Raw genomic sequence first — 27,060 nt, forward strand, 5'->3', positions numbered from 1 at the left:
TTTGCTGCATTATGGAATTCCACTTTTGTATATTCAGCAGCAATTTGCTCGGATGAGAATGTTTCTGTGTAGGCTCTCAGTTGTCCAGGTGGTTTCCATAGAGAAGCTTGAATCTTCGACTGGACTGGGTTGCTTGACGCGCGTCAAGCAACCCAGTCCAGCTGAATCGATTTGCTGATATCTCAGTGTCGAGGAAGTGGTGATTTCACCACTTCCACCATGGTGATTTTAGTAGTGTTTTCTCATGTATGCATACAACACTTTTGTACATCACAGGTTTCCCTTTTGTTACAGTTTGTAAACCAATATACCGAGGCATCCTGATGGATAAATGATGCATATGCACCATGCAATCACAACATCCAAGGTTTGAAGTCCACCTAGGGGCCATTGCTGTACACTGTCCCCTCTCAAACCCAGGTTTTTTTTTTTTTGTTGTTGTCAAGAATACAAAATCTGTCAAAATACGCTCTAAAAAAGAAATAAATAAAAAATCTGTGAGTGTGGGTGATTGTTTAACTGTTACTCAGGTCAGTGATTTTTTTCAAGCCCCCTTTTTTTTAGCATCAATGCAATTACACAAAACTGCAGCCAGCTGACAGACACATTCAACGGCGCAAAGGTGTCTCTAGAAATCAAGACTCTTGACAGCCAGTGAAATTTGAAAACCTTTGTAGGAGTCTATTTAATTGTTAAACTCTACCTACACTCATACATTTCTCAAACAGAGTAGCAGACAGTACAGGTGTGTGTAAAATGTGTATGTGTGCACTAAAGTGGGTTGGGAGGTCCAGCTGCCTTTCAGCACACCTGCATATTTATGTGATCCAGAAAGATCATGGAAATATTTATGCATGTATGCAGGAATATGGTCTGTATGTGCACACAGAATGTATGGACATATGTACACATGGTGAGCAGCAGCAAAATTTACACAGATGTTTAACTTTGAGAAGGAGAACTGTACAAGTTCATTCATATTTTAGAATAAAGGTCAAATTATCCACATTTTCAGCAAAACAACACTGATCACCAGGTGTCTTAAAAACAGACATTTCAAGTCTTCACACAGAAATACCTCACAGATGTTGGGATGACGAATCATTTAAAAATAACTTTCAAATCTTTTAACAAATAAAATCCAGATAAAGCTTTTCACCAAAGATTAAACCAAAAAACTTAAAACCCAAATTGTTCCTTATAGCCAAGAATGTCAACATGCACAATAACAGAAATGTGGTACTTCATGAATGTTTGACATAACACCTCACACAAACGCAATTCTTAAAAAAAAAAAAAAAAAAAGTAGATTAAAACAAATTATGCCCAATATGACCCCTTTCAATGGAACAGCAGCTGGACGGGCACTGCCCAAGGTTTACATCAGTTTAACACTAGGCTGTACTGAAAAATATATTTAACAGGAAACCTGTTAATCTGCATAGGGCTCGGCAATGTATTGTATCACAATAATTCCTGTACAGAAATGAAAAAATTGATCAGTTGCACCCCCCACCACCTTTTCTGTTTTTTTTTTTGTTTGTTTTTTTTGTTTTTGAACAAATAAACTGAATCTCAACTCAAGTTCTAAAAAATAAGTCGTTTGGCCATTCTTTTTGGGCAGGTCTGCACAGCACCTGTGCAAACATCTACTACAGAATGTTCGTGATTATACATCGTATGTAAGTATGAGACGGAGATGGTGAAGTATGAATTTGTCTATTTAGATGAATGTGCACATACATACAGTATGTGCACATTACACCTGCATATGCATTTGTACAATAATTGCATACACACATGATTACGAAGGTGTTCTCTTGTGTACGTACAGAGACCTGTGTTCATGGCATCAGGACAAATGAAGATTTTTATTAATAGGCATATTTTTCTGGTTCCAAAATGTAGCAAAAAGTGGCAATTGATTAATCTACAGCCACATTTTCTAATTTGATGCCTCATTTTAAGTAAGACTTTCATTTTAGTAATTCAGCCCCTTAATTTGATGGCTTCCTCAAATGCCTGTAGCAGTTTTTACAGACAAGTATTTCATTTAGCTTTTTTTGTGTAGGGGTGGGGGAGAGGGGAGAGAATAATTTGTAATTTTTTGTCAAGGAAACACCTGGCAGTACCTGAAAATTTAATATTTGAGAGGCACTTTAATCAAATATTGCATTAGGACAAATTGGGTCATGATTCTCCAAAATGCACACCAACTGTCGCAGGGCTTGCAGAATATTGTGCTGTTGCAATCCTTTGTGCCTACAGCAAAATTAATGACTTTTTAAAGTGTAAAAAACTAAATAACGCAACTCACTCCCCCCAAAAACCTGCCTTACGATATCATGAAGATATAACCTTAAGAGCGTGAGTCTTTACTCATTCATTTGCTGATCTCAATGTAATTTAAACTTAAACCTGAACTATGTTTCACTCTGATTTTGGTTTTTTTGATTAGATTCATTGAGCCTTTATGGTCGTTTTGCTCTGATCACACACACCAGCATAGGGTGTAGCTGCAACGCCAGTATCCAACAACATTTTTCTTTGGGCATTCACAGTATTAATATTACTATTTATGACATTTAGAAAGTTGTTTTACACAGCTGCTGAAGTTATCAGTTGTCACTATAACAGGGGAGAGTTGTAGAAATTAGGAATATTTAGTCAAATCTGTTTTAGTTAAAACAAGAGAATGAATATGATTTAGTCGTGCTATGCTTCTGTTTTTCCCCTGATGTATTTGGTTCTCTGTACATACGTACATGTTTCCCTGCATTTCTGAATGAGTCTGTGTATGAATACATGACTGATGTGTCTGTGTGTGTTAGTCGCTGTCTTCTCTTCCCTCCTGGGTCTCAGCCAGGGAGCTCTCATCAATATTCTCCAGGCTCTCAACACGCTGAATGCTTAGCTCAGAGAGTGGGATGCTGGGTAATGTAGTCTGTTCAGGGTACAGCCAGGGCTTGAAACCAGGGTTGTGTTTCTGCTTCCACTCTAAGTACTTGGCACAGGCTTTACCAATCTTCTTCATTACCTACAGAGAAATGATCAAATAACACAAAGGAGAGAACATGGTTATTTTCATTTATAGCTATGTATTAATTCTTAACAGCTCCAACTAACAGTCCAAAAACGACGGCACTGACCATCAGCAATAATTGATAGCAATATAAAAAGATCCACAGATACAATTCAACTCAATGCTTTACAAGGGGTGTAACACAAATGATAAATGGACTGCATTTATATAGCGCTTTTCCATCTGGGTCCGAAGCTCAAAGTGCTTTACAATGATGCCTCCAATTCATCCATTCACACACACTGAGACTACTGCCATGCAAGGGGCTTAATTGCACAGTAGGAGCTGGGGGGGGCGCCAAAAAATGCAGGGGAGGGGTGTGGGAAGGGCACAATAATGTAATTAATGTGAGATATGACAAGAATTGTTTCAGCGAGTCTTTCCCCATAGAGTCTATGTTTTTACCTCATGTCGAAAGGTGGAGAAGACATTGTTCAAATTTTAAAATATTTACAGCCCCCAGTTATGTTTTGTATGTTGTGAAAGGATTCTATCAAGCAGTTCTCAGCTTTTTATGGTTATACTATATTAAAGGTCTACTCAAATATTCATTTATTTACCATGACTAATTTATTTGTAGCCCCGGTGCATCTTAGCTAACTCCAGGCATGAAACTCTTCTTGATTTCTCAGATTAATTTTTTCTGTGCTTGGCAGGAAAACTGGACACCGACTTGATCCCCAGCGTGAACAAAGACATAGATTTACGTTATACCAGGAATAATTTAATTACTGTGTGTGTGAGTGAGTGAGTGAGCGAGCAAGAGATGGCATCACGATGGTGGCTGCACATTGTGATGTCCATGTCCAACTTTAGAACTCTGCACTATATTGCAACAAAATTTGGCTGTCATTAGGTGCAATTGTAAAATCTTTCCAAATATAAAAGAGATAAAGATAATATGTACCAAAAATCAGCTCACATGCTGCAAATGTGGTGAAATGACCCTGGTATAAGCAGGGCTGAGACTTTGTACTCACCAAGTGTGTGTGTGTGTGTGTGTGTGTGTGTGTGTTTCACATCCTTTAATGCTTCACTGACACTTATCCTTGGTCATCACGTGAAACACATAATGGTATCAGAGCCGATACTGTATTTTTGTTGTTAAAAGAACTTCATCAGCGCTGTGTTGGCCAATACACTCAGACTTTGTTTGTATTGGACATTCCAGGTATCAATCAGATCTGTAATCAGCACTGTGTCACTGCAGCACCGTGAGGAGAACCCTATCAGCAGAGCGACTAGCAGCAACCTTTACTGCTTATTTCAGCTTATTTTCTCTATTGTGCTGCATTCTTGCAGCTTTGCCGTAAGTTGTAAATGCCACAGATTTGGTTCAATGTTTAGACAAAGACAATGAGGAAGCTCTGTTCATACCACCTACATCTCAAGACAGTGTATGACATGCAAATCAGAGCGAAGTCTAATTAGTTGTAACTAATAAAATAAGACAGCTGCAGTGACACATCTATACTGTTAGTTTGTCACAAAAGAAGTTACATCACTTGTTTTATTATGAGACGTATGAACTATGCGTTTGTTACAATGTGTCCTGCCATGGGGTGTGTGCAATATATTTAATGTGCAATTTATTAATAATTTGTGGCACAGCTGGTGCTGTCTTGTTCATATTTAGTTTTTCTGGTAATTGTGAAGGCATTTACAGTGGATGAAGAAAGTATTCACAGCACTGCACTTTTTCCCCCCAATTTTTTTTTTTTTGTTACAGCCTTATTCCGAAATGGAAATTTAGTATTTTTCCTCTTGAGATTTTTGCAAACATTACACACACACACACACACACACATATATATACACACACACACACACACACACACATGTATTGGTCATATAATTAGAATATCATGAAAAAGTTTATTTCACTAATTCCATTCAAAAGGTGAAACTTGTATATTATATTCATTCATTACACACAGACTGACAAAATTCTCTGGTCTGATGAGACAAAGACTGAATGCCAGGTGTCATGTTTGGGGCAACCAGGCAACATCCCTACAGTGAAGCATGGTGGGGGCAGCATCATGCTGTGAGGATGTTTCTCAGCAGCAAGAAATGGGAGACTCGTCAGGATTGAGGGAAAGATGAATGCAGCAATGTACAGAGACACCCTGGATGAAAACCTGGTCCAGATCACTCTTGACCTCAGACTGAGGTGACGGTTCATCTTTCAGTAGGACAATGACCCTAAGCACACAGCCAAGATATCAAAGGAGTGGCTTCAGGACAACTCTGTGAATGTCCTCGAGTGGCCCAGTCAGAGCCCAGACCTGAATCCAACTGAACATCTCTGGAGAGATCTGAAAGTGGCTGTGCACCAATGCTCCCATCCAACCTGTTGGAGCTTGACAGGTGCTGAAAAGAGTAACGGGCAAAACTGCCCAAAGATAGGTGCACCAAACTTGTGGCATCATATTCAAGAAGACTTGAGGCTGTAATTGTTGCCAAAGCTTCATCAACAAAGTATTGAGCAAAAGGTGTGAATACTTATGTCCATGTGATTTCTTAGTTTTCTTTATTTTGAATACATTTGCAAAAAATGTGGTGGGGTGTTGTGAGTAGAATTTTGAGGGACAAATGAATGCAACATAAAATGTGGAAAACGTGCATAGCATTGTGTGACAGAATTACATATGAGACAAAGTGTATCATATTGTAAAAATGTGACAGTGGAGAAAACTTTCAATCCAGAAAAAAATGGTCAAATCTGGCTCAGTTCTGCTCTCCTCCTTCTGGCAAACTATTAATGAAATGTCATCTTTTTCAGCAAAACCTTCTCTATTTCACTCCATGAATATGTATAACTGCTCATACAGACTAAACTTGCACAATCCCCAGTATGGTGGCTCCACTCACGAGTTGTCTTCTTGTGTAGCCCAGTTTTTTAGAACTCCTTACTGCAGGCAGATTTAACATAAGATAGTACACAGTTTTTAACTTCTTAATGATTGATGTAAATAAATTCCAAGAAATATTCAGTGACTTGGAATGTATTGTATCTATACCCTGACTTGTCTGAAGAAAAATGAGTGTAAGATGATTTACTATAAATTCAAAGTGTGCCATTAATTGTCATGCATATATGTTATGCTAGCATTTTTTAACAATGTTTAACATTTTCTTAAATATTGTTTCAGGTGGCTGGTGGTGGTGGGGTAATTTGTATCTATTTGGAACATATTTTAAAATCCGGACTTCAATTTCAGAGGTGCCAACATTACCAGGGGCGTAGCACCAAATTCTGGGCCCTAGGTACTAGCCACACACACACACACACACACACACACACACACACACACACACACACACACACACACAGTTATTTTTATTAACGCAAACATCAAATTTCTAATGCGTATTTAAACCAGGTCTAAATCATGTATATCTTAGAACACACCTGGGAGTCAGAACCCTTATTAATGTTGGGGGAGCAATATTTAATATTTAGCAATATTTATTTATAATGGAGCAATGGTGCAATTTGGTGCATTTACGTCTGTTAAAATGCACAGGAATGCACCAAATTGCACCATTACTGGTTATTATTACTATTATTGTTGTTGCTATTATTACTAATATATAAATAAAAAAATTAAAAAAATTACAATTTGTAATACATTTAACTCTTTTACATCAAACACTGAGCCATGAATTATTATTATACAGAAAACAAATGCACACAAATGTGATGACAGCTGCAACAGCTTAATGCTAACTTTAACACAGAAAACGCCATAGACATGCTAACGCGTTAGCATCGGTCCCATTTTTAAGTTATAAAATACATCTAAAACTGTTTCAGAATACCATAACAGGTCAGATTAACATAAAAAGATAATTACTCACAGACATATACTCTGGGGTTTTAGTAGGGAAAAACTGAGATAAAGCGAAATAAAATAATGAATCAACAAAACAGCAGATTGAGTGCTTCGATCTGCGAATCACTGCTTCAAGGTTCAAAGTAAAGCCGCGCTGCAGAAATGGTTGATTTACGAGGTCTGTCCGTAAAGTATAGGTCCTTTTTATTTTTTCCAAAAACTATATGGATTTCATTCATATGTTTTTACGTCAGACATGCTTGAACCCTCGTGCGCATGCGTGAGTTTTTCCACGCCTGTCGGTGACGTCATTCGCCTGTGAGCACTCCTTGTGGGAGGAGTCGTCCAGCCCCTCGTCAGAATTCCTTTGAGAAGTTGCTGAGAGACTGGCGCTTTGTTTGATCAAAATTTTTTCTAAACCTGTGAGACACATCGAAGTGGACACGGTTCGAAAAATTAAGCTGGTTTTCAGTGAAAATTTTAATGGCTGAGACATTTTGAGGTGATTCTGTCGCTTTAAGGACTTCCCACGGTGCGAGACGTCGCTCAGCGCTCTCAGGCGGCGTCAGCCTGTTCAAGCTGAAAACCTCCACATTTCAGGCTCTATTGATCCAGGACGTCGTGAGAGAACAGAGACGTTTCAGAAGAAGTCGGTTTCAGCATTTTATCCGGATATTCCACCGTTAAAGGAGATTTTTTTAATGAAAGACATGCGGACGGGTCCGCGCGTCGGGACGCAGCCGCCGTGACGCTCCGCCACAGGAAAAACACCTCTGTTGGAAGCCTTGAGGACAAGTTGGAACATCTCCAGCTGATAAACAATTTCTCATATACTCACTCCACTGAAAGCCATCAAAAGCCAACTGGATTTTAACAAATGGTTATCAACACGGAGGTGTTTATCCTGTGCCGCCGCGCCGCGTCGGCTGCGTCCCGACGCGCGGACCCGTCCGCACGTCTTTCATTAAAAAAAATCTCCTTTAACAGTGGAATATCCGGATAAAATGCTGAAACCGACTTCTTCTGAAACGTCTCTGTTCTCTCACGACGTCCTGGATCAATAGAGCCTGAAATGTGGAGGTTTTAAGCTTGAAACAGGCTGATGACGCCGCCTGAGAGCGCTGCGCGACGTCTCGCACCGTGAAAAGTCCTTAAAGCGACAGAATCACCTCAAAATCTCTCATCAGCTGTTAAAATTTTCACTGAAAACCAGCTTAATTTTTCGAACCATGTCCACTTCGATGTGTCTCACAGGTTTAGAAAAAATTTTGATCAAACAAAGCGCCAGTCTCTCAGCAACTTCTCAGACAAAGGAATTCCGACGAGGGGCTGGACGACTCCTCCCACAAGGAGTGCTCACAGGCGAATGACGTCACCGACAGGCGTGGAAAAACTCACGCATGCGCACGAGGGTTCAAGCATGTCTGACGTAAAAACATATGAATGAAATCCATATAGTTTTTGAAAAAAATAAAAAGGACCTATACTTTATGGACAGCCCTCGTATATGGAAAAAACAAAACATTTGCGGGAAAACAAAGTTATTTAACAACTAATCGATGACTAAATTAGTTGACAACTATTTTAATAATCAGTTGTTTCAGCTCTACTAAATACCTCCTCTTTCTGTCAGATCCCATTTGGGGTGTGTGTGTGTGTGTGTGTGTGTGTGTGTCAGCTTGCCACCTGTGCGCCTGGACTAAACCATTGTACAACTGTGCAGGGGTGGAAAGGGCCATCAGAGATCTTGCAATATTATTGTTAGAGCAGAATTATGTTTCGCAACATTTATACGTTCATTCTAATTATATTTTTACAACATGAATTGTATGGACATTAATAACATGTAACACAAAAAATGTATTTAATGCCAGTTTTTTGTGTGAACTTCCTATTTTTTGGCCATGTTGGCATATTTTAACATACAGTGACCATAACAAAAATTAACAAGCCTGGCATGCTCACTGTGAAGCCTTGCTAGTACTCACAGGTCTTGGAGGCCACAAAAGCTAGTGTTACTTTCTCTGCCTGGGAATCATCCTGGAGGAAATTTAGGATGCGGTGGCGGAAATCAGCTTCTGGGTTATAGTTACCACAGTGACCCATACTCAAATAAGTGGTGGACAGTGGTAGGCACTTCAATAACAGATAATCAGATAACTGAAAAGTTATCTTTGATAAAGATAAAACGATAAACCACCCAAAAATGTATTGGAAGTTACAGATAACCGATAAATTCCAGTATTGTCTCTGGTACATTTGCAACTACTAACAAACTGAATTTGTGTTTTAACACCACGATCGCTTCTGGTAGCATCAAAAGCGACAGACCCAAACAATGAGCCCACACTTCTGTCTTTGAACTTCTTGCCCCCTGCTGGAAGCTCTTGTTTACTACATGGCTTCCACCAGAGAAGCAAGCTAAGAGCAGCCGCAAAGCCCAGCTCTCACAACACTCCGGTCAGGCGGAGGTCTTGGAAAATAAAGCCATGCTGACTTATGGTTTGGTGTATAAATAAAATGAATACTGATAGAATAACTCCATTAATGTCAATTCTGTCATTTGGGCAAAGTTAAAATATAACATATCTTTTAATGTTGAATAATGCACTAATTCTGAAGTTTTGTAAAAAAAAAAAGACAGATCGCAAAGGATTCTGGGTAAAATGTGCCTCTTCTGTTAAACACTGATTGGTTGAGTCATTCATTATGTAAACCAACACGTTAATGTGACGTGTGTCGTGTGTTGGTGTTTACAGATAAATGTGCTTTTGTAAAATATTCCATTTTTAATTTGTAAAAACAGGCATTTTTACGGAGCCCTGGAAGTGTCATCGAAAAATGTTTTGCATATGGAGAGAATGTGCGCTCATTTTATTATATTGTGCGCTCATTTTATTATATTGTAAAATGTGCACTCGCCGCGCTGTGAGATCTCAGTAACATTGAGAACTGCATTGAGATGCTCTGATCATGCTGCACTAACCACTGCACACAAACAACACCATTAACATCGCAACATTAAACTATTTTTATATTGTGCTTAAACTCTCGTAAATATATTCTCTGGGTTTTTAGACGTTATTGTGTTTATTTTATGTAAACATGCGAGAATCACAGGCTGTCTCTCCGGAAATTGAAGTTTGCTCTTTAACGTCTTGATTATTGTTCTTTACAACACTGTTTGTCCTCTTTGTTAGAGACTAATATATATGTCTGAAATTCGGTTTGCATTTATTAAATTCCACGCAGATTAAACGTAACAGACATGGATTATTTGTTATAATTGTTTTAGCGATTTTTCAGGGTATCATGCAGCAGTCTCTTATTAACGTGACGAAAAACATAAAAAATTAAATTTTTGTAGTATAATATTCATTTACAACTGTCACCGTGTTGATTATATGTTATTGACTGCAGCGACTCTCTGGCATGCAAAGGATTATGGGATACGTCAATAGGGCGAATGAACACTACTGGCCAGTAGAGACCTTGAAAACTTGCCAAAACAAAAATTCCAGATAATCGTGTCTGCTACATTTAAGATGCGTGGAATTTAATAAATGCAGACACAATAACAACGTCTATAAACCCAGAGAATATATTCACAAGAGTTTTAGGCACTAGCGTTTAATGCTGTTGTCCGTAGAGCCTGATCAGTGTCTGAAATGCATTTCTCATGTCGTGAACGTACTGAGATTACCCTATCCTACCCATAATGCACTGCTGGGCACAGCATATAGCCACACTAAACCCTTAAATATTAGCGCATTACTTTAAAACTAAAACATATATCTGATATTTTCACTTTATAAAGCTTCAGACATGATATTAATTTAAATAACTTGTCCGAAATTAGTTTGGTTAAAAGTTGAACCATAAGTTAAAAATATATGCCTCTGGATGACTTGGGTGATACTGCCCGCGTATCAGTATGGGGTTAAAAGAAATGGTTTTTTTGCGACTACATCTCCTTTGCCTGCAGAGGATAGAGCGGTTTCTTCTTAAAGCAGCTCTTCTCTGTTTTGCAGAGGGTAGAACTACACATCAGCTATGAAACATTTAACAGGTAGGTGTTCAATTGATTTTAAGTTTTATAAATATTTGTAGCTGTTCAGCTTTATTTATCACATTATCGGTCTAAAAATTATCGGACAAAAATTTATTGCAAGATAATTAGTCCGATAATGGTTTTTAAAGTTATCTTTTTAAAATGATCTTCGATAATTATCAGTTATCGGATTATCGGAACTGTGCCCACCACTGGTGGTGGAAAATGGATTGGTGGATTATGAATAAATTCACATTAAAGTTTGTGTACATTTATTAGCCATAATTACGCTGTCATATTCACAAGATAAATGTGTTTCTCTAAGCTGCTACTTTATCTTTTAGTTTTCAATTCCAGAGTGTTCTCTTCACACGTGCCCAGGCTCATACACAGACAAACACAGCATCTTTATTCTAATCGCCAAGTGGCCTCTGTGTGCATGTATGCATGTGTGTGTATGGCCTCGATCACGGAGAAACTGGGGAGAGCTTACATTTGCTATTTGTTATGCTTATGTATTTTGGGTCAAGGATGAATGCTGCGAAGTCAAAGTTGATAGGACTAATTTTTGGAGAAACGATTGATATTAACTAATAACAGTGAACAATGGATGTTGTGCTGCAATGCACCATGGGAGTTCAGGGTTTTAAATAGTTATTGTGGTTCATGGTAGTTTAACAGTGTTAGTGTTATTGATTTGCGTTTTTGTAGTTCAATTGGTTGAGTCAGTTTAGTTAAGTGCCATGTTACCGTTGCCATGAGTGGGAAGTGTAGTGGGATTGATGTCTTTTGCACTGTCTCTGTATTTGGGTGTGTAACAATAAAAGCACCTGCTTGGAGCAGAATGCATAAAAGACCAAAAGCTCTGGCTCATTTTTCGTTCTGCGCAGCTTGCCGCAATATATTAAAAGTGAAGTGATGTCTGTTTATATGTGTGCGTGCGCATGTGTATAACTTTGACCACAGACAAACTGTGGATAGCTGACACTAGCCGTTTGGTACGCTTATGTATTTTGGGTCGAGGATGAACATCGCCAAAATGGAATGTTGAAAGGACTAATGTTTTTGGAGAAACTATGGATATTAGCCAACAACACTGAACAATGAACATTGATTATTACATTCTGGACTCGCACGTCTTTCTAGCAGGGGGCAGTAAATCTATATATTAAAAGCGACGTGGTGTCTGTGTATGTCTATGCATGCCTGATTTTATTTACTAAGTTCAACATATGTACATAATATAACTGTAAATACGTTAAAAAACAAATGGATGACAAGAAAGGGAAAACATATTTACAATTATATTATGTACATATATTGAACTTAGTAAATAAAATCACATAAGCACGCACTCACGCTTTCAATATAAAGATGATTTCCTGCTCCCTGCTGGAATGGCATTAGTCCAGAATGTAATTAGCAACAGCTAACTAACGTTAGCTTTACGTTTTGGTGGTGTTCATCCTTGACATAGAATACATAAGCATACCAAATGGCAAATGTCAGCTCTGCACCCTTTCTCCATGATTGAAGTTACATGCATGCACTCAGAGCTTTTTCTCTTTTCTGCATTCTGCCAGAAGCAGGTGCTTCTAATTTTAGACATGCAGAAACAAAGATGGTGGCAGAAGACATCAAATGCAATACATGTGTCACTTATGGTACCAGCAACATAAGACTTAACTAAACTGACTAAACCAAATGAACTACAGAAACCCATCAAATAAATAACAACACTAACATGTACCACCACCACAACAACAACATTTATAACCCCAAAACCCTAACTCCCATAGTGCCCATGGACCCCACGGGCAACACGCTAGTCCAACATAATTTGGGAATCTGTAGGAGAGAGTTTAGTCTTGCATAATATAAAATCTAGATATTCCTCAGACAGATGCTGCTTTGGGAATAACCTTAATATGTGCATTGAATAAATCCCACACATAAAATGACAAAAATAATTAAATAAGTGCAACTGACTTACATTTGGAGCAAAGATTTGATAAGACTTGTTAACAACCCACTTGGGGAGCGAACCTGCAAACAGACATAAGATGACACATCATGGTATCAAAGATCAAAGTACAGCTTTGTTAGTCACTGCAGCTCAGGTATTTCAAAGGGGTGTTTAAAGAGATTAACAAAATCAGTACTACTGTGCATCATGTGAGCAAAAATAGAGTAAGAAGAAAGAAGTAAAGAATAGGAAAAGAGTGACTGGAAAGAGTGCAAGAGATGGAATCGGTCCATATGGTTACTATGGTGACAGTGTGACAAGGTCAGGAGAATAAATCATTCATTAGAATGTTGGGCTCTGAGTGTGTCTGTACCTATGTGCTTTTATTCATTTGTGTTTCTTTTATTCGTTTGTACGTTAGTGCACATACAGACCTTATGCCAATTGTAGCCTTTCCATAAATGTGATAACTTATTTCAAACTATTTAAGCCACAATCTTAAATGTTTAAAAACATTACTGAATTTGTATGTTATCACCATCAGCACTATTTGGCAAGTATCCATAGCTTGGTGATATTAGCTCCACTGTTACTGTTATGGATATTAAGGCAATAATCTGGTCATAATTTAATAGCCACATCCAAGTCACTCGTTGCAGTGGCGGTGGCCAAGTGGTTAAGTGCGCTTGTTTCCAGTGGTTCCCAGTTCAGGATCACCCCTGCATATTGTTCATTTAATGTGGAGTTGCGTCAGGAAGGGCATCTGATAAAATGGGTGCAAAATCAACATGCACATTCACCACGGATCTACTGTGGTGAGCCCGAGTGAAACAAGGGAGAAGCCGAAGGGACATACTATCCAAGCCACTTATGAAAACCACTGCCCAGTCCACAAACTATGCACTGCTTGAACCAAGATTAGTCTTTTCATTTAGCTTTTTTAGTAAGTATGACATGGGTGGCATGTTCAAGATTAGTCACTTGCTCATACAGCAGCTAGTACTCTGCTCTTCTGCCCTGAGTTATGTTTTTGACTCCTCCCACTCGCTCTCCTTGGGATGCAAGTGCACCATTTCCAGCAAGGGAGGACAACGCTTTGACCAGTCAGCTAAAAACCCGGGCTCTGGCCTGAGTGGCCAGAGAATCCTTTAGCTGTCAGTGGAGTGAGGCCTATTGACTATAATATGCACAGTGACTCCTGCTGGTCTCTGTCACACTCAAACTCCACCTCTCTACCCATTTATGGGTTGGCTGGGAATTATGCGGTATCAGACACTACCAAGATGACGACATTTGTAATCACCACATTTGAGCTATGTGTGACATCATGGAGGGTTTGCCCAGTATATTGTTTTGAAACAATTGCTTTAAAACAGTTGGTGACATAATGGGGCTCCAATTAACACTGCATATACACTCACTGGCCACTTTATTAGGTACACCTGTTCAATTACTTGTTAACACAAATAGCTAATCAGCCAATCACATAGCGGCAACTCAGTGCATTTAGGCATCTAGACGTGGTGAAGACAACCTGCTTAAGTTCAAACTGAGCATCAGAATGGGGAAGAAAGGGGATTTAAGGGACTTTGAACATGGCACAGTTGTTGGTGCTAGATGGGCTGGTCTGAGTATTTCAGAAACTGCCAATCTACTGGGATTTTGACAACCATCTCTATGGTTTACAGAGAACGGTCATGAAAAAGAAGATATCCAATGAGCTGCAGCTGACTGTCCGATGCCTTGTTGAGGCCAGAAGAGAATGGGCAGACTGGCTGAATGAGTGACTGCGTGAGGCCATCATGTCAATATGGACCAGCATCTCTGAGGAATGCTTCCAACACCTTGTTGAATTTATACCACAAAACAATGAGGCAGTTCTGAAAGCAAAAGGAGGTCCAACCCAGTATTAGCAACGTGTACCTAATAAAGTGGCCAATGAGTGTATGTTCCTTTTGATATGGATTCTGGAACAATGTGTTGAAACAGCAGTGCTGCAAAGGTTTTGAAAATGTGCCAAACAGCGTTTTGAATTTGCAATCAATAATTTGCAGCACCAAAGAAAAGTGTTGGTATCATAAAAAAAAACATGAAACAAACACAAAGAACATAAATTGTAATATGTGGAAGCATAAACATGTAGATTCCCAAAAAAGTTGAGCATGCGAAGATCAGATGACCACCAAGATGCAAAAAATTAAATGAACTTTGAGAGTAATTTCTATTCAATATAAACTTCACAGTACAGAAAGTATTAACCAAATAAAAAAAATACTATGAAATAAAAATGTGGAAGATGATTTTAATCAACAAATTAATTGATTTACTCTGGCTTCACCACCTTGAGGTGATGGATTACTATATAAGCTCAAATAGGAACATGTATGATTTTAGGGCTCACAAACATTTTTTGACCATCAAACTGTATTCAATAGAGGCAGGGCGTCTACTCTAAGCAGTACAGGTCCTGGTTCGTACTTGGATAGGAGACCTCTTCGGAAGACCAGGTGCTGTATGTGTTTCTCCAGGTAAAACTGGAGTTGCGACAAGAAGGGCATCCAGCATAAAACCTTGTGCTAAATACCGATGTGGATCTGGCTGTATGTGCTGTAGCGACCCTGTACAAATGTGAGCAGCCGAAAGGCAAACAACAACAAAAATTGTATTCAAAACATTAGCCAAATTAAAGTTAGCAGAACTAAATTTAGCAGATGTTAACTGTCTACTAACGGTTTTACATGTTAGCTGAACAGCTAATCGGATGACAAAAAGTTAGCTTTACTAATTAGCTGTTAGCTGAACTGTGCCCAGCTACACTAACCGTCCACAAGGTGGCAGACATCAATTGAAATTTTTGATTGCTCACATCATAGTTGATCACAGTCTTATGACTACATCCTCATCATTTGTTCTTTTAAGTAGGAGAGATTCAAGATTATTTTTGAGTTGTTGCTTACAGAAGGCTAAGATGGACAAATACACCCACTTATCTGAACACTTTGCTGTTACCAGCACAGGGTATAGTCTTTGTTAGTGTCTTCCCATGTGACTAAGACATTTGTGTTTCTTGACATTTCATACCTCGTGGATCTACCTGGGCCATGTATGTGAGGTTACTGGTTTTAGGTCCTTGACTCTGGATCAGGTAACCAGTCTGAAGGGACACTGCTCTTACCACACCCTTCTTTGGAGGATATTTCTGCAAAGACAATAGGCGCACACACAGAGAGAGGGACAGAGAAGACAGAGAGAGTTGGTGTTCATCTGTATTCCATACATGTCCAACAGTTGTAGGTCCTGCCAAAATGTCATTCATCAGGACAAGAATCCCAGAAACATTTGCCATCCATATAAATTACTCGAGAGTATTTAAATTATCTAATATTGTGTATAAATGTTTTAGAATCACTAGACGTTTGACACTCAGGGTGTTTTCACACCTGTGCTTTTTAGTCTGGTTAACATGGACTCTGGTTTGTTTTCTCCCTCACTACAATTTGTTTGGACAAGTGTGAACATAGTTGTCACACTTGGGTGCAGACCAAAATAATGTCACAAGACCTCTTAGAAAAGATGTTCTCCGTTCAGACCTCTGAAGCAGTTGTTTGTGGTGATGCAACAAAAAAAACACAAAGAAAAAAAAACCCCTATCAACCAAATAACTGAACATGTGAGTAACTCATGTTAAACATTTTATTTAGCTACTAACAACATATCAAAGACACTGATCTGCCTCTGACAGATCAGCTGATAGGACGTGTCTCAGATGCCAAACAGGAGTTCAGTGACATATGTCACAGTATCCAAAGGCAAAATGCTTCAGGCATAAATTTTGCTTAAAGCAGGGGAGTGCGTATAATTCCAACATAGAATCATGTGAATTTGAGGAAGTTTAACATGAACCCCCAAATACATTAAACTGTAAAATGTAGCGTAAATTTTTATTACAGTAATTGAACACCTAAAAGACCATTTTAAGATGGATCTGTCTATTTATTAAATAATCTTAAAATTGCATTTTTAAGCAGGACAAACAAAAATAATTAACACAGCTATTACCTTTTAGCTTAGAAGTATTTCTTCCAAAGTCCTATTCCTATTCCCAGCATGTAAACATGAAAGCCTTACGTCTACATGACGTGTATTTTTTGGGCATCCCACTTGACATCTTACTGCTTCAAATCCAATCCACGCTTCCCTATGAATAACAGAGCAATAACAGCCAAATATAGTGCAAAATTCCAGCACCTTCTATTCTATCTTTTACTGCATAGCTTATGTTATCATTTATTTTAATATATAGTGCTGCTTAGCCTGAGCCAATTGAATACGAGGTCTGTCCAAAAAGTATCGTACCTTTTTATTTTTTTCAAAAACTATATGGATTTGAATCACGTGTGATTACATCAGCCAAGCTTGAACCTTTGTGCGCATGCGTGAGTTTTTCCACGCCTGTCGGTTGCGTCATTCGCCTGTGGGCAGGCTTTGAGTGAGCACTGGTCCACCCCTCCCGTCGGATTTCTTTTGTCTGAGAACTTGCTGAGAGACTGCCACTTTGCTCCATGAAATTTTTTTCAGAAACTGTTAGAGACAGGCAGTTGGAAACCATTCGATAGATTCAGTTGGATATCGGTGAAGATTCTGTCGGCGTCACGCGGATTATGGACTGTTAAAACCTTTTTAAAGACGGCCCACAGCGGCGGAGGGCGCGCGGCGCGCCGAGCGGCCATTCGACAGGCTGGATCGACCAGATCATTTCTAAACTGAACGCTGTGTTGATCCGGGACATCATGTGACTACCACAGAAATGGCAACAGAGCTGGACATAGCACTTTTGCGGCACATTCCACTGTTACAGGAGATTTTGTAATGAAAGACGTGCGGAGGATTTCGCGCGTCGGTACGAAGCACCTCAGGACGCACAGCAAAAAAAAAACAAAACAAACAAAACTAAAACAAAAAACACCTCCGTGTTGGAAACCATTCAGAAGATTCAGACTGCTTTCGATGGCTTTCAGTCGAGTCAGTATCCGAGAAATTGTGTAACAGCTGGACATGCCCCAACAAGTCCTGTGAGACTTTCAAGACGGAGGTGTTTTTTTGCTGCGCGTCCTGAGCTGCTTCGTGCCGACGCGCGAAATCCTGGAATGTGTAAGAAGCAGCCAGCTGAAAACCCTTTAAAGCCCCTTTCACAATGGCGTATTGTGTGTCTGATCAAACCTGTGACTTTAAAATAAAAGCGCACTCGCTGCATGTCGGTTAGGATCGTGGCATTAATGCAACTGTTATACCTCTGATACAGTCCACTGTTTTCCAAGTGCATGTGTTCTGCACAGCCAGCAGGAGTGAACTGGGTTTAAAGAGCGCAAGGTACACGCGACTGTGTGCACACATTAAAAAAAGCGAACACACGCAGCTGCAATTATGAAACGAATATGGAAAAAGGCTGAGTACGCACGCATTTTGGGCGTATTTAAATGAAACAACACTGCAATACACAGCTCTACGAATACGCCAATGTGAAAGGGGCTTAAGAGAGGAGACCTTCAGATAACACTTCATCTTTCCCCCAGCTTTACTTCATCTATCTTTCTGGCCGATACACTGCTGAACTTAGAAGTTAGACTGCACAAGTTCTGCTGATATGCTTCATGTGACTTATATCTGCAGCTTTTAGAAATTCAGACAGCGACATGATGATTTGATTGAGTTAACTGACGCTGCTACACACACGCGCACACAAAAAAATCCACTCCACTTAAGCCTCTGGATGCATGAAGATGCATGCAACGCTGATGTGATTTTTGGCTGGACTGAGAAACTACATAGTCTTTTTTTTTAATGGAAGTCTGAAGTCAGTGCACAGTATCACTGGACTACACATCACAGTGGAACACCAAAATGTAAGTCCCTTTTCTGTTGTTTATAAATTAATAAAATATCAAATGACAGTGATCTATTTCAGCCATTATATAAAAAAATAATGAATGTTTTTACATTCTTTCAGTGGTACGAATATTTCGTACCATTGAACTCAAACATTCATTATTTGTATATTATGTGATACTTTACTTGACCATTCACTTCACTTGATATTATATTTATGCATAGCATTTTTTAAACAGTTTTCCCCCCAAATGGCAGTTTGATCGTGACCTCTGAGAACAGGTTAACTTGCATGTACTTTGAGAGCACAGACTGTATTTTAACAAATTCTAATGAAATTATTTTAAAAATATATTAAATTAATTTCATGAAGAGACAGGGTTTTTTTAATTTTATTTTTGACTTGTTGATGCAGATGTTTAGATTTTTTTTGTAAACTATAAAATATCAAAAAATAAGAAAAACTGTTTATTCTTGGTGGATGCATGAAGTCAGTGTTCCAGTATCATCTCAAATTACACTTCACAAGTCTAACTTCTCAAATTCTATCAGCAGTGACCTTGATTAATCATGCACACTGTTGGTTGTGTGCATAAGGACTCACTGAAGCAGGAATGCGGAAGACAAGGCGGACCTCTACAGCTAATAGTCACATGAAAGATCTTATCCGTCTGTAAACATTAGTGAGAGTGAAACTGAGAAGCAAAGACGTAAAGACATGACAAACTGAATGACTGACAACAGCAAGACAAAGACAGGGAAATGAGACACGGAAAAGGGAGACAAAGAAGAGACAGGCACATGAAGACGAGGAGAAGGACAACAAACATGCTTTTACACAAAGTAATTCCTGCTCCCTTCCTTTTGCTGGATACGATGCATCCGGCAAGTATTCAGTGCCTCACGTTTTTCTGCATTTTGAAATGTACACAGAATACCCCATAATGACAATGTCAAAAATGTTTTTTTTTGTTGTTTTTGTTTTTTAGATTTTTGCAACAAAAAAAAACAAAACAAAACAAAAAAAAAACAAAATGGCAGGGGTGGTGGCCAAGTGGTTAATGCACTTGGTACTTGGTTTTAGTGCAGAGGATTCGCAGTTCAAACCCCACCCCTGCCACATTTCTCCATGCAATGTGGAGTTGCATCAGGAATGGCATCCGGCGTAAAACTTGTGCCAGTTCAACATACAGATCCACCTCAGATTTGCTGTGGTGACCCCAAATGCACACAAGGAAGCAGCTGAAGGGACTTACTATTAAAAAAAAAACTAAGAAATCACATGTACATAAGTATTTACAGCCTTTGCCATGAAGCTAAAAACTGAGCTCAAGTGCATCCTGTATCCACTGATCATCCTTGAGATGTTTCTACAGCTTAATTGGAGTCCACCTGGGGCAAATTCAGATGACTGGACATGACTGGAAAGAAACAGACCTGTCTGCATATAAGGTTCCACAGCTGAAAGTGCATGTCAGAGCACAAACCAAGCATGAAGTCAAAGGAATTGTCTGTAGACCTCTGACACTGGGGAAGGGTACAGAAACATTTCTGCTGCTTGGAAGGTCCCAATGAGCACAGTGGCCTCCATCATCCGTAAATGAAAGAAATTCAGAGCCACCAGGACTCTTCCTGGAGCTGGCTGTCCATCTCTAAACTGAGCGATCGGGGGAGTCAGAGAGGTGACCAAGAAGCCGATGGTCACTCTGTCAGAGCTCCAGCATTTCTCTGTGGAAAGAGGAGAACCTTCCAGAAGGACAACCATCTCTGCAACAATCCACCAATCAGGCCTGTATGACAGTGGCCAGACAATAGCCACTCATGTCAGCCCGCCTGGAGTTTACCAAAAGGCACCTGAAGGACTCTCAGACCATGAGGAAAAAAATTCTCTGGTCTGATGAGACAAGGATCCATTTATAAAGTTTGTTTAAAAATCTATTTTTTTCTCCTTGGCTTTTGGCCAAGTTTTTAAATTGTACTTCTTACTCATTTATTTAAATATCTTTTAACCCTCTGGGGTCCGAGGGCATTTTTTGGACAGTTCACTCACCTGGCATAAATGTTTTATTATTGCTGTTAACAGCTCTCCCTGCATCCCACAGTCAAGTTTTATGTGTCTATTTTCAGGACAGCCTGTACTTTCAGAATATATATGCTATAGTGATGTTTTATAAGTGTAATAAAGATTTACAATCAGAAATAAGAAAAGAAAAAGTAAAGCGGCAAATAATTTCCCACACACACATTTATTCAAAACACACAGCAAACTATAACAACTGTTTTGACACTTTATAAAGGTAATCTGAGGTCTTGTGTGAAAGACTGTACAACAAAAAGGTTCAAACAATAAACAAATGCACATTTTGAACAATATATACAAAATGGTCTATGCGTTTTGTTTGTCTTCATCTCAAAGCAATTTCTGTCTGCTATTACACAAAAAGGTCACATCACAAACTTCTAATTCTATGAAGTTGAATGTGTTTTTGTTCTCTCCTGCTCTGAAAGCAGCTTTAGCATGGGTCCCACCGAATAATGAAGGATGAATAATGAGCCACGCAGCATATTTTCTTTGGTACGAGAGGGTTTCTTCAACTATTGTGGGAGTTTCATGGCTCTGAATGGCTCTTAGAAGCATTATCTTCAGTTAACGAGGTTCCTCTCTGAGCGTGGCGCTAATTTCAAGATGTTCAAATTTTAGCAACAACAGCGTGGCGCAGTTTGTGTTCGAGAAACTGCGACAGAGGCATTTGCGTGGCTGCTAAAAGCCCATTATCCGGGCGCCTGGAAGCTATGCAGGACCTGAGAGGATATTTTTGGAGCAGCTGCCCTCTTGCGCACACAATTCCACCTGCTCTGGACTTTATATAAAATACTTTTGTAGCGGATTAATCACTTTCTGCCAAACCTTGGATGCTGAAAACACTGCTAATCTCTTCCAGAATCACAGAGGACTGTTTCATCTGGACACTTTTTTCCTCTCTTTCCTGCTCCATGTGGAATGTATTTTAAACAGCTTAAAGTAACTAATTTTAATGTTTTTTATAGCGTGATAAAACAGTTCCTAGCTGTAAAAGTATGTCTGTTGTATGTTGATGTCTGTTGTATGTAAAAGTACATTGATTTAATATCTTGTTAATGGATCACATGAGCTCCGCTGTGTGTGCGCACTGAGGCAGTGACTCATCACGCTTCAAACAAGCGTTTAGGCAGAACGACAGGTCACAAAAGAGTGATTTTTCAGTCAATACTGGATGAACACAAAGTTAAAATTTGGGTGACTATGTGAAAGTGGCTGTGTGTTTAAAGGCGCAGAAGAAATAACTCCAGTGAAGCCGCTAAAAGCAGAGCAGAAGCTGTGCACCAGCACAGAAGGAGAACACGCAAAAGGCCGATTTTGAAGACATAACAGTTAAAAGTTGTAATCACGGTGATTTGTAAGCTGCGGATATACACACACACACACACACACACACACACACACACACACAGTCTATTAGAAAAGTATCCGACATTATTAAAAAAAAAAACATGGATTTGAATCACGTGTGATTACATCAGCCAAGCTTGAACCCTCGTGGGCATGCGAGAGTTTTTTCACGCCTGTCGGTGACGTCATTCGCCTGTGAGCACGCCTTGTGGGAGGAGTGGTCCAGCCCCCTCGTCGGAATTCCTTTGTCTGAGAAGTTGCTGAGAGACTGGCGCTGTGCTTCATCCAAATTTTTTCCAAAATTGTGAGGCACATCGGAGTGGACACCATTCGACAAATTAAGCTGGTTTTCGGTGAAAGTTTTAACGGCTGATGAGAGATTTTGGATTGTTTCCATCTCTGTAAGGACTTCCCACGGAGCGGGACGTCGCGCAGCGCTCCGAGGCGACGTCGTCATCCTGTTTCAAGCTGAAAACCTCCAAATTTAAGCCTCTGTTGACCCAGGATGTCGTGAGAGAACAGAGCACTTTCAGAAGAGGTCGGAATCAGCAGTTTATCCGGACATTCCACTGTTAAAGGAGATTTTTTTAATGAAAGACGTGCGGACAGATTGGCGCGTTGGCTCGCAGCCAGCGCGGCGTGCCCGCCACAGGAAAAACACCTCCGTTGGAAGCCTTAAGGACAAGTTGGAACATGCCCTGCTGTTAAACAATTTCTCAGATACTCAACTGAAAGCCACCAAAAGCCACCTGGATTTTACAAATAGTTAACACGGAGGTGTTTTTCATACATATACACATATATACATACACATATACACATATATATATATATATATAAAATGATCCACAGGTGTATATAATTAAAGCGGCCACCTCATTGTGCATGCAGAACGGCACCGCGCGCAAAAGAGCGATTTTGCAGAAATAAACGGACAAACAAAGTTTATAGTGGGCTCACAGTTTGTATGTTTAAAGCCGCAGAAGAAATAAAGCCAACGAGCCGCAGAGCCAACGAGGAGCACAGAGGCAGCTCTCCAGGAACCCGTGGTTCGGTTCTAACTGGTCTGGCGCACTACATGTGGACAGCAGCCTGGTGCACAGCGCACAACCATGGGACTGTACTGGAGCATCTATTTTTTGGACTGCGTTTAAAAAATGTGACATCTTTAAATGCTGCTGTGAATCTGAATTGAAAACCCACACTTTAAAAGGGACCAGGTGTGGGAGGGCTGGAGGTTTGGACCAAACCCATGCCTAAATGTGCGCCAACATGGCATTATCACAGCACAGTGCTTTACGCCGGAGCTTGCCACAGGCTTGTCCAATAACATTCACAGGCAAACTAGTGGAGCAATCCTGATACTCACACACTCTGAGCACGTGAGATTGTATGAGAGGCCCTCCATTTGCTCACTTTCACTGATTGCTGTGCGTAATGGTGCAGGGTGCATTGGAGCCAGCAGCCAGGGGGCTATTCAAAACAGGCCAACTAGTAACACGTCACTCCTAAAAACAACCTTTGGTTTATCACGTGAGGTAAATCTGTCCTACGATTGGATTTTGGAAAACCATGTGACGGTGAACCAATTCCGATTGGACAGTCACATTGGGCAGGTCATCACGCAGCTTCTATTAAAAGTACAAAGATGGTGGAAAGCTGGCTTGAAAGTCCGCAGAGTTAACTCTTCATCCAAAAAAAAGTAAATTTCTATCTCATTATCATTAAAACATTATTTATAATTTAGTAAAACTTGGTCTCAGCCATCATATACGACGGCGTCGGCCCCAGAGGGTTAATGTACAGCACTTTGTCTCATCTGTGGTTGTGTTAAAGTGCTTTATAAATAAAGTTGGCATGGCAAAGATTGAACTCTTTGGTGTGAATGCCAGGTGTCATGTTTGGAGGAAACCAGGCGCCATCCCTACAGTGAAGCATGGTGGTGGCAGCATCATGCTGTGGGGATGTTTTTCAGCAGCAGGAACTGGGAGAGTCAGGTTTGAGAGAATGACAATGACCCTAAGCACACAGCCAACATATCAAAGGAGTGGCTTCAGGACAACTCTGTGACTGTCCTTGAGTGCCCCAACCAGAGTCGAAACCTGAATCCAACTGAACATCTCTGGAGAGATCTGAAAATGGCCCCATCCAACCTGATGGAGGTTGAGAGGTGCTGCAAAGAGGAATGGGCAAAACTAACCAAAGATAGGTGCACCAAGCTTGCGGCATCATATTCAAGAAGACTTGAGGCTGTAATTGTTGCCAAAGGTGGATCAACAAAGTATTGAGCAAAGGCTGTGAATACTTACGTACATGTGACTTCTTAGTTTTTTATTTTTAATTTGCAAAAATAAAAAAAAATAATTATGGGGTGTTGTGAGTAGAATTTTGAGGGAAAAATTAATTTACTCCATTTTGGAATAAGGCTGTAACATCACAAACTGTGGAAAAAGTGAAGCACTGTGAATACTTTCCGGATGCACTGTAAGTAATAGAATTTGGAGGAAATCTGAAGCCTGAAACTTCTCAGCGAGTTTTGCCACAAGTATCTCAGCCTTCACTGATCACAAGGCTGGACAGGCCAGAAATCATGGGGAAACAGTGTGTTAAACAAAACCTAAAGATACTGTACAAAAACTCAAGTGAGCTGAATTTTCAGTACATCTACCACAGTGTCCCTGACAGGCATGTTCAGAGTTTTTAAACATGCACGTGAATGAGCAGCGCTTCATCTGATGGGGTCTGCACTGTGTGTGCCTTTACTCACAGCATGTTTAACAGAATAGTTCATAATGATGTAATCTTTTCCCATCGGCAGCCAAGAGCGAAGCGTGACGACATCTCGGTCCAGAAGAGGCTTGGGACACGACCCTGTGAATGAGTGACAGAAATCTTGTGAATTCTGTCTTGCGAGCTGTTATACAGAGTACAGTATGCATGAAGAGAGGTGATGACTTATTAACAATCTGTTTATTATTTGTGTTGTTAACTGAGCGAGTGTTCATAACTTGACCACATAACTGTGTGGTCTTTTGGCACTGGAAAACTAATCACTATTTTTATTTTTTTTTTTCCCCCTAATTGCAGCTTACAGACAAACATTCTTTTTACAATTCCTAAACTGTATGATTGTTAAAACAGATCACATTATTAACAATGAATGGAAATATTAGTTGCAGCCTAACAATTTTTTTCCCCATTCCCAAAATGCCATCTTAAAAATGATCCAAATTCATCCCCTGCTCTTGTTCAGGATTTGGGGGATGGTTGTAGTGCATCTTAATGAACAAAGGACAGAGTTCAGCAGCAATACAAATTAAAAAGGTGTTGAAAGTACCACTGTATAAAACAATGGGAAGGGGGGAAATCTGCATTTGAAAACTGTAATTGGTAAAAATCTGGTGTTTTAGTTGCTAAATACCTTCAATGCTCAATTATCAAAATTGATGATGTTTTCAGTGCCGTTTGGTGTTTGTCTGTTAGCAGGATTACACAAAAACTACTGTACTGTAGAAATGTTCTTGATACTTGATGTAAAGGTGGTTTACAGGCGAAGGAGGAAGCCAGTAATTTCTGGAGTGGATCTGATGAAGGTGGCAAATTCACAATCCCCTTACTTTCCTTAAGACCCCTTCACATATAACAACTGCGGCAGAATGGTGCATGGAGGAGGATTCGAATGGCACTCATGGGAAATCGGAGCCGCACTCTGAAGCCTCGTACAGCAGTTGCCACATCCATTTAGCACAGCACATGCACTCTATGTTCCCATGCCGCTCGCGCCGGAAAACCATTCCAACGGCGGGCAAGATGAGGTTGCACTGCCATCTGATTGTGTTCGCAACATTTGCACAGCATTTTTGGCCAAATGGCATGATTGAGGCAGCCTTCACACCAGTGGCTAAATGTCACCAAATGCCATACAAATGGCCACTCGACGCACTCTCAGCCAGAATCCAGGTGCCACCTATGAACATCCAACACCACTCGTGGGGCACTTACAAAAAGCAGAGCCATTCATGCAGCCAACGCACAGCTGGGGAACACATATGTTACATGTGCGCCAATCACCCATGTGAATGGCACGGTGTTGCACACGTGTCTGCAAACGATGACGACATGGGGAGAAATAAAAAATGAACTGGATCATCCCAACCACATCTCCGTGCGCATGGTGATGACCATGCAGTCAAAGCTGCACCTGACCGCTGCATCATCGCTATGCACAGCAGCGGAACACACGTCGTCCAATGCAGAATATCACCTAACGAGACGCCATTGCGAGGCGCATGCATAGGCAGGCTCTCCTCACGCTGTAATAAATTAAACCACATATCACCTTTGCAACGCAGTCACCAGCGCTCCAGTGTGCGATGGACAGAGGGACACGCGGAGCCGGGCTGATGTGTTAATGATACGAGCGGATCAGGTCACTTGTGGAAAAAAATAAAAATAAAAGTCATCCATATCAGTTCAATACTTCCGTGTTTATGTCAAGGAAGAGAATAAATCTTGTATTGTCTACTCTTTATAACAGGAATTAAATGTTGAAAAGTGCGGTTGTGGTTTTTGTGTGTGCATTCATTGTTCTTATGATATTCTCTGCACTCATTTTGTGCTTTCACATTTCTGTTGATTTATGCACAGCATAAATACGTCCAGCATGTAATCGCTGCTGCTGCTGTTGTCTGAGTGCGATGTATGTCCTCGCAGTGTGTTTGTCCACGCTCACATGCATGTGCACAAAACTGTGGCCACAGGATTGTTCACACTTGTCCGACCGTGTGTCCCTCCCAACAGCGGGTG

At 40.1% G+C, this 27,060-nt stretch overlaps 1 protein-coding gene across 1 annotated transcript in view; it reads right to left on the reverse strand.

Annotated features, from left to right (window-relative positions):
* Positions 1 to 655: 655 nt before the first annotated feature.
* Positions 656 to 27,060, reverse strand: part of stard10 (StAR-related lipid transfer (START) domain containing 10) — an 80,909-nt gene continuing 54,504 nt past the window's right edge. The window contains exons 3-6 of the mRNA XM_034168190.1: positions 25,022 to 25,125; positions 16,020 to 16,137; positions 12,966 to 13,018; positions 656 to 3,037 (exon numbers count right to left, since the gene is read on the reverse strand). Coding sequence (XP_034024081.1) covers positions 2,828 to 3,037; positions 12,966 to 13,018; positions 16,020 to 16,137; positions 25,022 to 25,125 — 485 coding nt within the window. The 3' untranslated portion in view covers positions 656 to 2,827. The remainder of the gene's footprint in view (positions 3,038 to 12,965; positions 13,019 to 16,019; positions 16,138 to 25,021; positions 25,126 to 27,060) is intronic.

Source organism: Thalassophryne amazonica, chromosome 4, assembly GCF_902500255.1.
Source record: "Thalassophryne amazonica chromosome 4, fThaAma1.1, whole genome shotgun sequence".
NCBI classification, from domain to species: Eukaryota; Metazoa; Chordata; class Actinopteri; order Batrachoidiformes; family Batrachoididae; genus Thalassophryne; species Thalassophryne amazonica.